Raw genomic sequence first — 15,310 nt, 5'->3', positions numbered from 1 at the left:
TGGCATCTTGCCCTTCGTGATTAAATTAGAGTAAGTTGCAAAAAAAGCAAAATAGAAGCCTTTTAGCAAAAAGAGTTGACCTCATAAAATATGTATTAAGGTAGTCTTTGAGTGGTGTGGAATGATGTAAGTATTTTGGTAACTGAAGGGTAATTTGACCTGTACATTGACAGCTGTTTTGCTGTGGTTTGGAACATGAAGTGGTATCTGTTGGTGATGGAAAATATCCTGTGCAGAAAATGCAAGTTTGATAGCAATTTGATCTTTGTGTGAGGATTTGTTTCCACATAAAATACTCTCCTGTGTAAGCTAGGGATGTTATTGGACCTTTAATTTTGTAATTCTTACTCTGAGAAGTTTGATCTCCAACAAAGGATGTGCACACTAGGGTAGGTTTTCAATTTCGCCGCACAGAAAATAAACAATGACTCTTCACTGGTTTTTAATTTCCTCTGACGATCTTGCTAATTATTAGATACAGTTGTTACAAGGAAAAAGTTCTCTTTGCGGCCAATCTTTTCTATATGCCTGATTCTGCACTACCTCTCAATTTATGACATCATGAGATACATTCCCATGGTAACAGGCTAATATCATAAACAGTTAATTGCAGCTTTACTGTAAGATGCTGAAATAGATCTGGGACAGAGAGAGCCTGTTTGTTAAAATAAATTGCTAGGATAATAGCAATTGGAACATGGAATGAAATGACCAAACCATGCTGCACTCAGGATATGGAAGTGCTTTATGATATTGCTTACAAATAGCTCCCAAGAGGCAGATGCTTTTACACCTATTTTATAGGTTAGGGAGGGAAAGAGAAGAACTAATGATTTTCTCCAATATACCAGCAGTTAAATGCCAGAAGTAAAAATAGAACCTAATAACTCTGACTTGGTCCAGGACTTCATACTGCAGCTGATGCTTCCTCCCTACCACTGTTCACATATTTCTGGAGTTCTCTTTAAATAATGGAAAAAATAAGTGGCAATTTAGCACTATTTAGCCTTTAAGAGGACTTTGTGCCAATCAAAAGTCTACTTATCCTGACTTAAGTCCTTGTGGTCTCCCAGGTTTTGGTGATAAGTGTGTGGTAGAGGTATAGGAGGGGATTCTGTTCTTAATCAAAGATCTATGACTGCCCAAAAGCAACTGACAAAACCTTTGTGTGATGCTCCCATTTGTGTGATGCTCCGTCTAACTCATAAGGTTCCTCAGGGCTCATCTGTTAAAATTTAAATTAAGAGCATGAGAAGCTGACTCCTTGTAAATTTCCCTGGTACTGATGGGTGCAAGTACACCTTTGTAAGAAAGTACAGTGATGTAAGGTTTTGCTGAGAACCTTTTTTCTGCTCAGCTCAGTAATCTGGTAAATTCCTAAAATCCATTGTGTATCAGTCATCATGAGCTGATGGGAATGTCAGGAAATGCTATGTGATTCCCAAGTAAATTCCTTGTTCTGTATAAATTACCCTGCTCAGAAAAAGTAAACTGGTGTTTCCTTAAAGCAGTGCTATATCCCTTTTTATTTTCTGTATTCCTTTTAGAGAGCAACAACAGCAGTAATCAAAGGGCTTCCTGAGGAGTAATGACTTCCTTGGCCCTTCAGCTGCTCCTCAGATGCTTAGAAAAGTCACATTAGCTGATGGTTTTAAACTTACCTATCTTCCTTGGAGAAAAAGAAAGTCCTCTCTGAATCCAAACTGTCCAGCTCTCTAAATGGCTCTGGCTCATTCTTTGATTGTTTTTCCTCACTGTAAGGAAATAAACTCATTAGTTAAAAGACGATACTTAGCCATTTTTCACTACTGAATTGGCATTGATACAGAACTCCTAGCATGTACTTATCTTAGATCTGCTCTGCTGGGGAGCTATTAAATAGGGCATAAACTTTACCTTTACAAATTCTGTTTATTTTTAAGAAGGAGGCTGAAATCACCCACAAAATTCAGAGAGGTGATAATTGGCGTGCTTCACAAAAAATGGAGCAGGATGCTCAATTTCCTCAAACTAGTTAGGATTTGAGCAGAAGTAAACCCCTCAGTCAGTCTTAGAAGAGAATTGCTCAATGCTCCATTCTTAGTTAGTAACAATTAAGAAGGGAAATGTCAGAAGCAGTAGGGGACATATGACATTTCTTGCATTTCCAGGGAAAGGAGGCCAAAAAATAGAAGTTTGAAAAGGATTGCTTTGATTACGTATAATAATTCAAACCTTCTGTGAAAACTTTGCCAAAATATCACATTAAATGAATTTGTGAATCTGGCAGCCAGAAGGTCATCTTTAGTGATACTGGCAGAAGGCAAATCTTTAGTCAGCATTGCCAAACAAATTTTCCTCTTGCTTTTTATGTAGTTTAAGAGTTAAGAAACATATATTTCATAATAACATGTCATTTCATATTGCTAATTCTTATGATTTGTATATGATTCTCTGAATGTTTGAGGTTTCCCTAAAGTTTAAGAGCCACAATTTTTACAACCACCTGAGCAGCTTGGCTGCTCTTTTTTTCTTTTCTGTTTTTAAATTTTATTTAGTTGGTTGGTTTTTGTGATGTGAGGTTTTTATTTTGTTTTGTTGGTGTTTATAGTGCATGGACTCTTTTTCAAGAAATCTAAGATTTTAAGGCACTGAATTTGAAAATCTTACTTGATTTTGATTGACTGATAATTTAATGTCCGTCCCATGTTTTTAAGTTTGACTTATGGTTATCAAGGTTTGTGACTGATAACACTACTTTGTGCTGTTTTCCTTGGATAGGATACTGAGGTTTGAGCCAGGAATCTCCAAATCTAGAAACAATTCTACATTGTGGTTTAGAATCTGGAGCTGACAGAATTCCAACAGGCTTTCCTGTGGACTGTGCAAAATAGAATGATCTCTGTGAAACTGTGGCGTTGATCTTTTAAGTATGGCAACAGGACACACAGATTACTCAGCTCCATAGAAAACTCATTTGGTTAGGTGATATTAGGTGATGTTACTGTTTCAATCACTTCAGGGAGAAATTTTAAGTCTGAATATTTTTTATGGCTTATTTTACATCACTTACTTATCTCTTGTACCCAAATACTTATGTTTATACCTGAATGATATTAAATTTGTGTAGATTAGGAAAGGACACCAGAATGCACAGATTAACTTGAGGATATGTGTGCCTGTAGACATGTCTCCCCACCATATTTTTGTCAGGAAGGCCTGAAAGTCCAGAAGAGAAGAGATGGCTTTAATATCACAAAAAAATACTTGCAGATGAAATGCACCTATGTTCAGTGACTCCTAAGACAATGAATGCTCTGAAAACTTAACAACTTCAGAGCAAACAGGCTCTCTGTGCATCCTTCTGCAGATGTTGAGTGTGCAAAGAGTTATTTCCAGACCAGTGGAAAGAACTGCAAGCCAAATGGAATTAAGCAACATCTGTAGTACTAAGGAAGCCCAAGTTAGGCACTGGGAGATAAAAGCAGCATCACTCTTAATTTAGCTTTTTGTATGCAGAGAGAAGTGAGGCTGTGAGAGCAAAGCTGAATAGTAATTTAATTTAACTTTTATCAGTGAGCTCTCTCTTGAATCTGAACAAGGAGTTACCTCAGATTTTGGAGCAGCTTCATTATGCCCCAGGCAGATTTACAGTGCTTTTCTAATGCTTCTCTGTGAGCAAGAAAGGAATAAAAAGCAAAAAAAGCACATGACGGATTAAGGGCTAAACCTTCTCAGCACACTGCTCTGTGTGCCAGCTGGATGAGAAGGTGGGGAAAGGGGGAATTGTGCTGCTTTGGTAAGGACATGGTATAATGTCTCCTTCGTCAGTTGCTGGGGAAGAGAAGAGTCCCTTCTCTGAAGAATGGTTCTCAGGGGAGTACATTCATTGGGGTTCAGTTCCTGTGCTACTGTCTCCTGTGTCCAACTTAAGGTCCTGGGGGCATGTAAAACTTACCTGGACACCATCATGTGCAAAGAAAGACTTTGCATCTGCTTCTGTGGCCAGCTGAAGGCATGTGGTTTTGCTCCAGTACTGATTTTTCCTCACCAGCAGAGCAAATGCTCTCTCCTCACTGTTGTGGTAGCATTCACTAAACAGTTCTGCCATATGAAGGAAACACAGACAAAAACATGTATCCCTTGGGTGATCCTCTTACACTTTGAAGGATGAGTTGTCATGCTGTCCTCGCTTTCCTGAACAGTCTAAAGAAGACAAGCAGCCCAGCTTTGTCTTGTAGGCGACAAATCCTTCATTTTGAGACAGAGCTACTTGATATAAAATAATATTAGACTTGGTGGAGTGTTGTGACATAATTGTTGCCAGATAAACTGGTCCTGGAGCTTAGAAACCAGGATAAATTTAATGAGTCAAAAAAAAAAACCCAAACCCCCCCCCCAAAAATAACAAACCAAAACAAAGCAAAAAACAAAAAACAAAACAAAACAAATAAGAAAAAAAAAACAACCCAACCAACAAAAAAAAACAAAAACAAAAACAAAAACAAAACAAAAACAAAAAAAAACAAAAACAAAAAAAAAAAAACCAAACCAAAAAAACCACCAAGATCTTCTCATTACTTCTCATTAGACAAGATCTGACTTCTCATATCTGTTCCATTCTCCTGATTTACTTGATTATCTCAATACCTTTCCCAAGCCAGCCTATACTGTGAGGCTGGGCGAAAAGGTCAAGTGCACTTAAAATTATATACAGACATCTTTTCTAGTTGATGTGGTATTTATCATTCTTAAAGAAAGTTTGCTTTGCATAATCCAGGCCATAAATTAAAACTGAGGCTCTTATCTGATACTTATCAAAGCCAAGAAACAGAAATTCTGTGTATTGGATTAGGCCTCATAATTCCATGACTAAATTACTCGAGCCCTGTGATTATCTGAGAGCCTCATTTTTAATTTTTGTAAATAATAATGGCTCTGTGAGAAGGGAAAATGTGATCTCTGTGTAAATAATGCAGCAATGCCTGCATGAACCTTCAGCTGCTTGATGAACTACCTCAAAGGAAGAGAGGAGCCTCTGTGTTTGTTTCCATGTGGGGCATATTTTAAAGCCCTCTCTTCACAGCAGTGAAGGTGTGGATTGGACTGAGGTTAGATCAGCAGAGAAGCTTGTGTGCAGACATCTGTTTCTACAGCAAGCAAAGGGGAGAGGGCTCAGCATTCCAGCATTGCGGATGCCTGGATCTGACTGCTGTAGGGAGGGGCATCTTGTCTGCTGCAAAACCAGCCTGAGCCTCACTGCAGTTTGCAGTGCACTTGGCCCTCTTCTGGGTGAGGTAATCTCAAATTATTTTTAGCTGCAATGACAAAACTTAAAACTTGTTGCTCTAGTGGCCCTTACAGAGCAAGTTTGATATTGCAGGAAGAACAGGCTGCTGTGAGCCTGGAAGTGTTTTGGTTATCCTATCTTTCACATCACTGTAACACACCTTGTACTAAGATCATAAAATTAAAATACCAACAAGCAGCAGGAGAGTATCTGTGCATACCAGGGGCCCTGTCTTGGAGCAGAGATTTTTCCAAAATGAGTGGGGTTTAAATCTTTCCTCTGTATCTGAATGTTTGGGACAGCCTGTGCTGCAAGGCTGTTAAATTATTCATGACAGTTGACCTTTTATGACGGAAACTGTATATTTTTTCACTTGCTGGCCTTCCAATGGCAGTTCCTTCATAAATTTCCGATGCCATTCAAAAAGTGCCATTACTTACCAACAGCAAGCTGCTCATACTTGGCCTCTTTCATTATACAGGCTGCTTTGGTCTCCGTCTCCAGGCGGGACATCTCTTTCAGGATCTTGCAGGCTGCCAGAGCTGAAGCTACACCCTCCTGACCCTGTAGAATTGAAAGGGGCGCTGCTGCCACCCTCCACTGGAAGGCATTTCTAAACGGGGAAGACTCTGCTATGCAGCACATCGAAGAGCAAAAAATTCATGCCTTTCACGAAAAATCTTCCCTCCAATACAGATTTGAAAGTCGAAAATTATTATCAAAATGACAGTTTTGATGATATTTGAGAATTAAACCCCCATATTGTGGATGCCCCATCTCTGGCAGTGTTCGAGGCCAGGCTAGATGGAACAAACCCGTCTAGTGGGAGGTGTTCCTGCCCGTTGCTGGGGATTAGAGGTGGATGATCTTTAAGGTCACTTCCAACCTAAACTATTCCGTGATTCTTTATTGGTAGTTCTTGTGCCTTGTAAGGCTGGAGACTTCCCGGCTCTTTGAAGGACCTGACTTGGGATAGCAATAAAGGACTGAAAGGAGAATAATATGCTTTGGAAATAGAGCAACACATTCTCCCTGTGTTGAGATACCTCCAGCACGGCTGTGCTGGGACAGAGATGCAGGAGAAAGGAGGGAGCACAGCTGGCAGAGGCCCAGCCAGGGCCCAGAGCAAGGACACGCAGTGCGACCCGGGGCCGCACGCCGCAGGCCCCGCACGGTGCCGATGTGTCCGCACGCACACAGCCCGGCAGCCGCACCGCGCCGCGTCCCTCCCGGGGCTGCCCCCGGCCAGATGCGCTGCTCCGCAAGGTCAGCGATGGAGCTGAGAGCTCTCTCTCTCTTTCTGTGGGGACAGGGAAGCTCCCAGATGCGGGGGACAGGTCTGGCTTGTGAAACAGGAGCCGATTATGCCAGCTCGAAGCTCAGCCTTGGACAAGTAGCGTAATGCTGCTCCCTACGCGTCGAGCACGTAAGCTGAAGATGCTTCACTGCTCCGTCCTTCTCTCCCGTCACGCTCGGACCCAAACAATCGCCGATTGTCGGAGGCACAAACCCTGCTCCTGGGAGCCGTGACTCATCGGGAGCAGGGAGGGGAGCGCAGGCAGCAGAGCTTCAGCCCGAGCTGATTTACACCTGCTCCGCTCTCCCTCTGGCCTCCGCGGGCAGGAGCCACGCAGAGATATGAAAGGCCGCATAAATGCCACCTCTCGTGTTTTGGAAACGAACCGATCTGTCATCTGAGCTGCAAGGCTGAGCAAAAAAACATCTCGTAAACTTGAACTATGCCATTACTTCATCTGAAGCAGCTACAGCTCAGAGCTTACCATAGCCCAGAAATAGTTTGCCATCTTGTGCCGGTTTTGAAGTACTGCCCATACAAACAAATCCCTCCAAGGATTTTCGCTTTTCTGGTTCATGTCCAAGGGCCCAGGTAATCGCTTTGTGTTCGTTTTGTCCTGTAATATGGTTGGAAGAATTTAAAACCTGCTTGGCAGTGTCACTGCATGCAAATGACGCGATCTGAGATGCTCTCAGCCTCTCTAGCTACTTCACATTTCTTTGATCAAAAGGTAATTAGCTCATTCTGTACTGAGTTAAAGGATCCTTGTGTCCCTGATATAACCCAATATGTGTGAGAACATTCTGGATGAAATGGTGACTCCATTGAAGCCAATGCTAAAGTTTTCATTACTTTATTGAAGCTGGGGTTTCACCACTGGTGTGTAATATCAGACAAGACAAACCTGTGATTAACTAATCTGAGCTTGCCTTCAATTATATTGGACTCTGCTCTGCTGCCACAGAGGACAAGGCTTCAGAGAAAAGGGAACAAAAGGCATTTTATTTCATCAGAAATAAATCTCGCCAAGGCCCTGCATGGGACAAGAATAGAGTACGTCAATACCCCTTTTTAGTCCTTCCTTTGAGAAACCTTTCCCTCATGCAGAGAGCAGTTTAAGCAGAACACTGCTTATTCCTTTAGCACTTGATAAAAAAATAGCCTAGAGGAAGTGTACCCACTTAGGTCAAGTTCTGAGTTTTAAATATATTTAAAAACTACCTTTTAATCTATTGTGTTGGTTAAAAACAGCCAGGGTGTATTTATTTTTAATTAAACAGGTTTTTGTGAGAATATATTTTTTAATAATTTAAATGATGGGATTCTGTTCAAATTTATTTAATGGCACTTTTGGGGGATTTTGGGGGGGGGTGTTTCTTCAGTTTGTAGTGAGCTATTGGATCAAATAAATTGCCTTGAAAGCCTTGCAGGAGACAAAGATATCAAAAGTCTCATCTTGTTGTAACCACTAGTTCCTAACTTGAAAAAAGACACACGGTTTGGCAGCAGTGATGCTGGTTTCCCAGTACTGTGATGCTCTTTTTGTTGCCAATGATAATGGGATTCAGCCATGGGAAGCTTTAAAAGGGAAAAAGCTAGTAGGCAGAGATCAGCAGGAGCTTATCTCTGAATTGGGCCTTATCTACAGCACTGGGCTTTAGCTTACTTGCTACCAAATGCCAGAAAGCTTAGGTGAGGCTTTGGGGGCAAATTTTTATTTCTGGCAAGTTTGTAAGTCTGGAGTATGCTTAGTGACTTCAGAGGTATTGTCTCAAGTTGCTCATCCTTGTGAATGAAGAAAGGCTGAGTCGATTCAAACTTAACTTTTCATACTAGTAATTAATTTAGCTAAGCTTTATCAAAGCAAAAGTGATTTAACATCTCAAATTTTTTTTTTAATTAGTTTCTAGTTTTAACAGTTTTTTAGGCGTAATTAGAACTTGGCAAATACCAAAAGGCTCAATTGTTTTGTTTGTCTGAAACTGAACCCTAATGAAATATCTTTATACGTCTTTGTTTTGAAACCTTGCACCCAAACTTATTGTCAATGCTTTTGCAAGCACTTTGCCACGTAGGTGTTTTAATGTTAAAATACCCTGTCAAAATGCAAAAATGATGATGCATCTATTGCACCACTGTGGATTATAGACATTGGTACCCCCATCACATATTATCCTTGTCATATGTTGGCGAGCAGGCTTGCCAGGGCCACAGCACATAACTGTTCCTATTTCTTGCTCTGCGTTCTGGCACTCCATAAAAAGACTAAAATGATCTAAAGGCAAATATCAAATACTGGATATCAATATCTGAGTTCAGTCTACTCGTACAGAGTATAAATTTGAGAATAGTTTTGTGTACAAAGATGATCATTTTCAGACCTGGGATTGAAAATCTCCATTACCTGCTTTTCTTTCTCCTAAAAATAAATTGCCTTTCCAGTACTACTCCTTGAAGTTCTGTACGAGAAAAGCAGACCACTATTTTTATGTCTAATTACTCCTTAGTAAATGTAAATCTTATTTGTATTCCCCTAACATCTTTAACTAAATCTGTTCCCTGACCCACCCCAAAGACTAGACCTAATTAAAATTGTACAAATTCTAAATTGGGGGGGAGCAATGATGCAAAGTTGTGACTCACAAATTTCTTCTTGCCTCCATGTCTGAGGTCTTGATAGAAACCTCTGCATGCGTCATGAAGAAAATCCTTGAGAACTCTAGAGACCTCACTGAGAGTGAAGAAGGGGAAAATCTCCTTCTGCTCACTTTGCTGCTGACCAGTGAGCCCTGCCAAGGTCAGTTTGCTTTCTTCGTGCTTCTTCAGGAGAAGTTCATAGAGGAGACATTTCTGAGAAATGGAACAGTAGAGTCTCTGCAGACGACTATAGGTCAGGAATTCATATATGTTAGCCCCATTGTCAATAAATAACTTTACAAATTCTGGTTTGTTGTTGACTAGAGCATCCATCATCACTTCCTCCAGGTCACAGGACTAGATTGACGAAAGAGAAAAAAAAAATCACCAAAAAAGGAAATTTTGGGGGGTAATCATAGATGGATGATGAGAGAGTTTAGATTTAACATGAAGATTTTGTCTTCCACGAGTCAACAGTGAGCACAATGAGAAAGAGGTGGAACTCTCTTCATTTTTCTCTGACAAAATGTCTGTGACAGCGTTAATGTTACAGCTGTAGGACTTGATGTGAAGTACCTACCACAATGGGTATTTATACAGCAGTTGAAAACAGTGACATTCTTCATCTACCTTCTAACAGTAATATCTGCCTGCTTCTTGGGCTTTGTAAACTTTGGTTTGTTTACTTTAAAGGTCTCACACAGAAGGGGAGAAAGATTGTTGCTCTCAAACAGGTCAAGAAAGGGATGATGACCACTGAGTTATTCCTCTGTCTTTAGCCATTACCATACAGGGGGCTAGAAAGACAAAACAGCCTCAGGAAGTATAATATCCCTGCCCAATCTCTCAGTAGAGTGTGCAGGTAGTGGTAAAAACTGAAGCCATGTTTTGGGATGCTCCAGTGTCCTGTACACATTGGAATATACACTGAGTGTCCTCTAAGGCAAAAAAACCTGGTACCTTCCACTCCACGTCACCATTGAATATTTCGCTTTTAGCAATGTCAACTCTATTCCAGGCCACTGCCAGTTTCAGTTCATCTAGATATTCCTTAGCCTCCTGACTCTGACTTCTACAGGCTGGAAAAAAATAGGAAATGCAAATAAAGTCAGTACTTTGCACTTATGTTTAATTTAATATAGTATTGGTACTTTGATTAGCAATGCAAGTTCTTCTTCAGCTATCACAGATCTATGGGTTGCTTAACCAGAAACCCTTCACAGCCTTCACAATGTTTTCCTAAATTAAGAAGCATTAATATTCAAAAATGTTATTTTTTTCTATATGAGCTCTATTAAAAGCATTAAGTTTAAATAGCTGTTGGATATTAAGAGGGACATTGGCCTGCAGAAAGCAGGGGACAGGACTGGCTGTTGGTTTTGCCTTGTGTCAATTAGCACATCAGAAACAAAAAATTTTTTTTTTCCTCCCATGCTACGTTTAAGCTAACACAAACCATTAATTTAACAGAATCTGAAATAGATAGCAGCAAGAGTAATGTCTTCTTTCAGAAGATATTGTGGAGATTTCTTATAGGAGAACTGGATTGTTTCTGAAACAAAGGTAATTTTGGTCTACTTGTGGGTTTTGGTTTTGTTTTCATGGAGTTTTTTTATGGTTTAATTGGAATAATATACTGCTCCAGTATATTTCAGTTCTTTTATAGCCTCTGTTATTAAGAGGAGCAAGTAGTGAAATAAAGGAGTGGCTAAAATAGTACCATACAATAGCATGAGATTAAAAAGCAAACACTAGTTTAAAGGAAGCTTACAAGAGCTACAGTAACTGCCACAGTTAATTTGTCAATAAACAAATAAAAGAACAGTGCATCAGAAATGAAATCTGATCCAATAGTGAACTGAATTGGCTCTGGAAAAAGAGGAAATATATTTATGGCATAGAAGTCAAATAAGACAAACATTACAATGTTTGCTTATTGTAGCTTACCTTTTACTAAGGCTTTTAAAATGACTGTGTCTAGTTCTTCAGAGCCATCTTGCTCAAAGTTGTGCAGAGTTAGAAGGTGTTGGTGTGAAATAATGTTCTGAATCTATTTGGAGTCAAAACAAAAGTAATTTTACACATTGTCCTTTGGATGCACATTAGTGCCCAAATGCCCAGTGGAGATCACCCAGACAGTATTTCCCAAAAATTTACGTTCTAGTTGTAAAGCTGAAGTTTGGCAAGAAGGCCAGTATGATTAGTTTCCCATATATAAATAACTCCTAGGGCATGGAGGGAGTTACTGCCTTTTCCAAGTGACCTACCAGGACAGGAGGAACAGAACTTGGATATTCTGAGAACCAGAGGAGTGCTTTAATTAAATAATCCTTCCTTAACTTACATTCTTGTTTGACTCAAAGTCACGTTATGGCCAGCATACCACTAGTTTCATTTTACCTCATTCTGCTTTGACATTTAAGTTTTGCTCTCTGAGTTGTTTATTTAAAAGCATAGTCTCCTCTGAGCAAAAGCCCTCAAATATTGATATATATACAGTACTCTTATCTTTCCTTCTGCTTCTCTATTTATTGAGTTTTCTTTCTCACAGTGCAGCTGCACTGAGACTTTGTGAGCCTCTGGCAATATTGCTTCCAGATACATTTCATCCCCTTTTGTTAGTGATCTGGTAAAGTTCTTGCTAATGGAATTAGTTTGTGGAACTTTTAAAGCTGAGGATTATGGCAGGGAATGCAGAGAATAAGTAGTGGGCCAGGTCAGGTGGACTTGGTTTATCTCAGAGGCAGCCAGTGCTCTTCACTCTTCACACAATCTCAGAGTGGGTATTTGTTCCTAAAAGGCTTATGCAAGCGTACCCCAAGACAAAGAGTAAAGAAGATCTCTGAATCTGTTTTGTCTTTCTGTTTTAAGAACAATGATACTTAAAGAACAAGTAACTGACAATAGATAGGATAATTTCTAAACATGCTTCATTCTACTATTAATGTGTATCCACAAGGAGCTTTCCATTTAACAGCTGTAGGTCATGAATTAGGTCTCTTCTGTCACAGCTGCACAAGCTCCACAACTGTGGATATAAATAATGCTTCGTGTCCTACAGAAGGACTGTCGGGTTCCTGGGTGCTGGCTGTTACTTGAGGAACTAATTGAGGAAGGACAGAGCCTTCAGTGTTCAGCTGAATTACTAGGGCAGCAAAGTAGTTTGCATGATCAAATGACCACTTGATTTTTAATGCTACAGAGGCATTCTATGACACCAGTGTCAAAGCACTGCAGTTCCCAAAACTTGTGAGCAGCTTCTTGCCAAACCTGTACTGAAGGGGCTACCAAAGCTACAAGTGTTAGGAGAAGGCTTTGTGAACATGATGGCTTATCAAAGACATGAACTCACTGTCACTGTCCACTGGAGAATATCCTTCCATGAGAAGCTCTCTGCAGGGAATTTCTCTTTAAATTGCTTTTCAACAGCTTCTGGCATGATAAGCTGTGGGTCATTCATGAATGCAGCTAAGATGTCAGCTGTACCTCCAGACCCTGCTAAGATAAGCCAGGGAGCAGAACTTTCCATCCCGCTGCAAATTCTCTGTAGTTTAAAAGAGGAATTTTTTAGAATTCGTAAGTGGAAATAAAATGTTATTCAAAAGAAGGACTTCTAGCAAACCAGGAATAAATGTGTACCTAAGTCAGATTCTCTATGGAATCAGTCCAGACTCCTCTAAGCTATCAGAATTTTTTGAATTCTGTAGCAGGTCATCCATGTATAGGCCTCTGACTATGCTTCTTTTCATGACACATCTGCTGAGTAGCTAAGCAACCTGATTTGGACAAACCATGCATAAAATTTCTTTGACCCTGACATTTTTTTTTCCCTGAAGTCTCTGTTTTAGCATAGTCAAGTACAAGAAAATTATCAGTAGGCTTTTTTGTATAGGCTTTTTTTTTTTCCTGTCTGCTAAACCTGACAATATGTTCCAAAAATCAGGAATTTGCCTGTGGGAATACAACGTTGAGCTACAGGGAAAAAAAACACTGAATCATAGCAACTACAGGAATTAAAGGCTACTTATTTGTGTAATTAGAATGAGTCAGGCAGGTTGTTGAGAGAGGAAAGCAGAGGCCATGGCATCATAATTGCAAAAATGTCTCTTTGCTGCCAGTCTGTTTCTTCCTCTGGAGTTATACAAGACTGCATTGATTCAATTGTGGTGCAGGGATTTTTTTCTTTAGTTTAGGTATTGAGGTTTTTAAAAACTGTTCATAGTCTCTGGTGTGTATTATCCATTTTAAGAAATCCATTTAAGAAATTGATATTCTAAAAAAGTGTGGCCAATCATCCATTCCCAGCACATGTCAGTTTAGAGCACCTCCAGCCAGTCACTTTTTGTCTTCCAGTCACACTGTTCTGTGAAATTTTGAAAAGAGGATTTACATGTCATAATGGGGATTTTTCTAAACCAACGATATAGGAAACACTGCAATATTTAGCTTCTTGTGAAAGAAAGAAAGCAAGCTCATGAGGTGACATAATCTTTGTTTAAGCAGTGAGATTTCTAATATGAGTGTGTGTTTTAGTCCAGCTGACAAAAGTTATGACAAGATCCAAGAAACTGAAACTAGAAAAAAATCCCCAGAAAGGAGTAATTATTCTGGAAAGGGGTTACCAGCTTGCATGTCACAGTCTCCTTTTTTCACTTTTTCACTTGGAAACCTTAAATTACAGTTAAATTATGTCTCTCTAAAGGTTTTCTAGACTGAGAGTATTACAAAAAAAGAAAAGTAAAATAGAATAAAAATCAAAGACTATCTCTTTGTTAACAGATTCTTTAAGCTGTAGAACCACTCAGGAAAAAAAAATCAAAACTGATCCTTTGCTGAAGAAGATTTGGGTTTATTATCAGGCAACACTCCAGTCTTCAATCCTATAATGTACTTTTGCTCAATGGAACCAGAGCAAATGGTTTTAAATGGCACATCCAGCAAACCTGGTCTTGTGCTTCCTCTGTGCTCTGGGACAGACAGCTGTGTCATTGTTGCTGAATAGCACTAAAAGATTCCTCCTCTCTTTTTTTGTGTATGTTCTCAAGTTATAACAGAATATTTCTGTTTCCCTAAATCTGGAGCTGGTTTCTGTGAGTTTGTTTTGGGTTTGGATTCTTTCTTCCCACTGGACAAGGTGGCAATGGAAGTTTTAATGATCAGCAGGTGCCTATTCAGATGTAAATATTTCTCTCAAACAAATACTGTGAAATTTAATATTAACAGAACTAAGTTCTTAATGGTGTATAGATGTGAAATTTGACTTTATGTGAAGTGCCAATAGATGTGTTTGTCATCCAGCCAAATTTTCCATTAATTACTTGGCACCAGTTAATTTATTTTTCTACAGCTGAGAACAGCTTCTTACCTCAAGTGTGCCTGGTCCTCCATTTACCAGTAAGCAAAGCACAGGGATCTCGATGCTACCTGTTCCTGTGAAATAGAAGGTTTAATTTTTAAAAAGTAACAGCTTTCACAAACCTATTGCTATTTTGCTGACCCCTTGAAAATATTTCTCCTCTTATGTGCCGTTTTGGTCTCTACATGAAGATGCAGAAGATAGGCAATTGCAGAAGGATGTGGCAAAGGAGAGTAACACTGACCTAACAGAGGGGTCCTGGTCTAGGATTCAGGACAAAGGCACCTTTGCCTTGGAAATTTTGTGTGATTCCAGGCAAGCAGTCCAGGCTGTTCTGACCTCAGCTGCAAAATATGGATATTGGCATCTCCGTGTGTCATGCCACTGCTGGCTTTTTAAGTTATTTATTTACTGCAGGGTTGTCAGGCTGGGGAGCAATGCAGCTACATTAGGATGCAGCACAAGGCTGGTGAGTTTCCAGAGAGGCATCTACCAGTAAGACACAGTTAGAGGTGAAAAGCTCTCAGTTTGTCCTGAGTGTTATGCATATGCCTAGTGTGCTGGAAGGGGGGACTGGAATTCAGGACAAAAGCCTTATGAAAGGAGGATTTAAGAATATGAAGAGGCTGACTGTATAGACTTGGCAGGATGAGTCAGATACAAGTTGATAGGAGCCATGTATTTATTACTCTGCTTAAACAGCTTAAAGTTTGATTCAGCACAGCCTGGTGTGGTGATTAATAATAACACA

At 39.8% G+C, this 15,310-nt stretch overlaps 1 protein-coding gene across 1 annotated transcript in view; it reads right to left on the bottom strand.

Moving 5' to 3' along the window:
* TRPM5 (transient receptor potential cation channel subfamily M member 5) overlaps positions 1–15,310 on the bottom strand; it is a 37,162-nt gene that overhangs the window by 14,253 nt on the left and 7,599 nt on the right. Inside the window, exons 5-14 of the mRNA XM_053981394.1 lie at positions 14,569–14,633; positions 12,556–12,747; positions 11,151–11,253; positions 10,164–10,282; positions 9,210–9,560; positions 7,051–7,182; positions 5,710–5,833; positions 3,938–4,083; positions 3,086–3,198; positions 1,662–1,754 (exon numbers count right to left, since the gene is read on the bottom strand). Of these exons, the coding sequence (XP_053837369.1) occupies positions 1,662–1,754; positions 3,086–3,198; positions 3,938–4,083; positions 5,710–5,833; positions 7,051–7,182; positions 9,210–9,560; positions 10,164–10,282; positions 11,151–11,253; positions 12,556–12,747; positions 14,569–14,633 (1,438 nt within the window). The remainder of the gene's footprint in view (positions 1–1,661; positions 1,755–3,085; positions 3,199–3,937; positions 4,084–5,709; positions 5,834–7,050; positions 7,183–9,209; positions 9,561–10,163; positions 10,283–11,150; positions 11,254–12,555; positions 12,748–14,568; positions 14,634–15,310) is intronic.

This window comes from Vidua macroura, chromosome 6 (genome assembly GCF_024509145.1).
Source record: "Vidua macroura isolate BioBank_ID:100142 chromosome 6, ASM2450914v1, whole genome shotgun sequence".
Classification (NCBI taxonomy): domain Eukaryota; kingdom Metazoa; phylum Chordata; class Aves; order Passeriformes; family Viduidae; genus Vidua; species Vidua macroura.
This window is presented reverse-complemented; position numbering and strand designations above follow the sequence as displayed.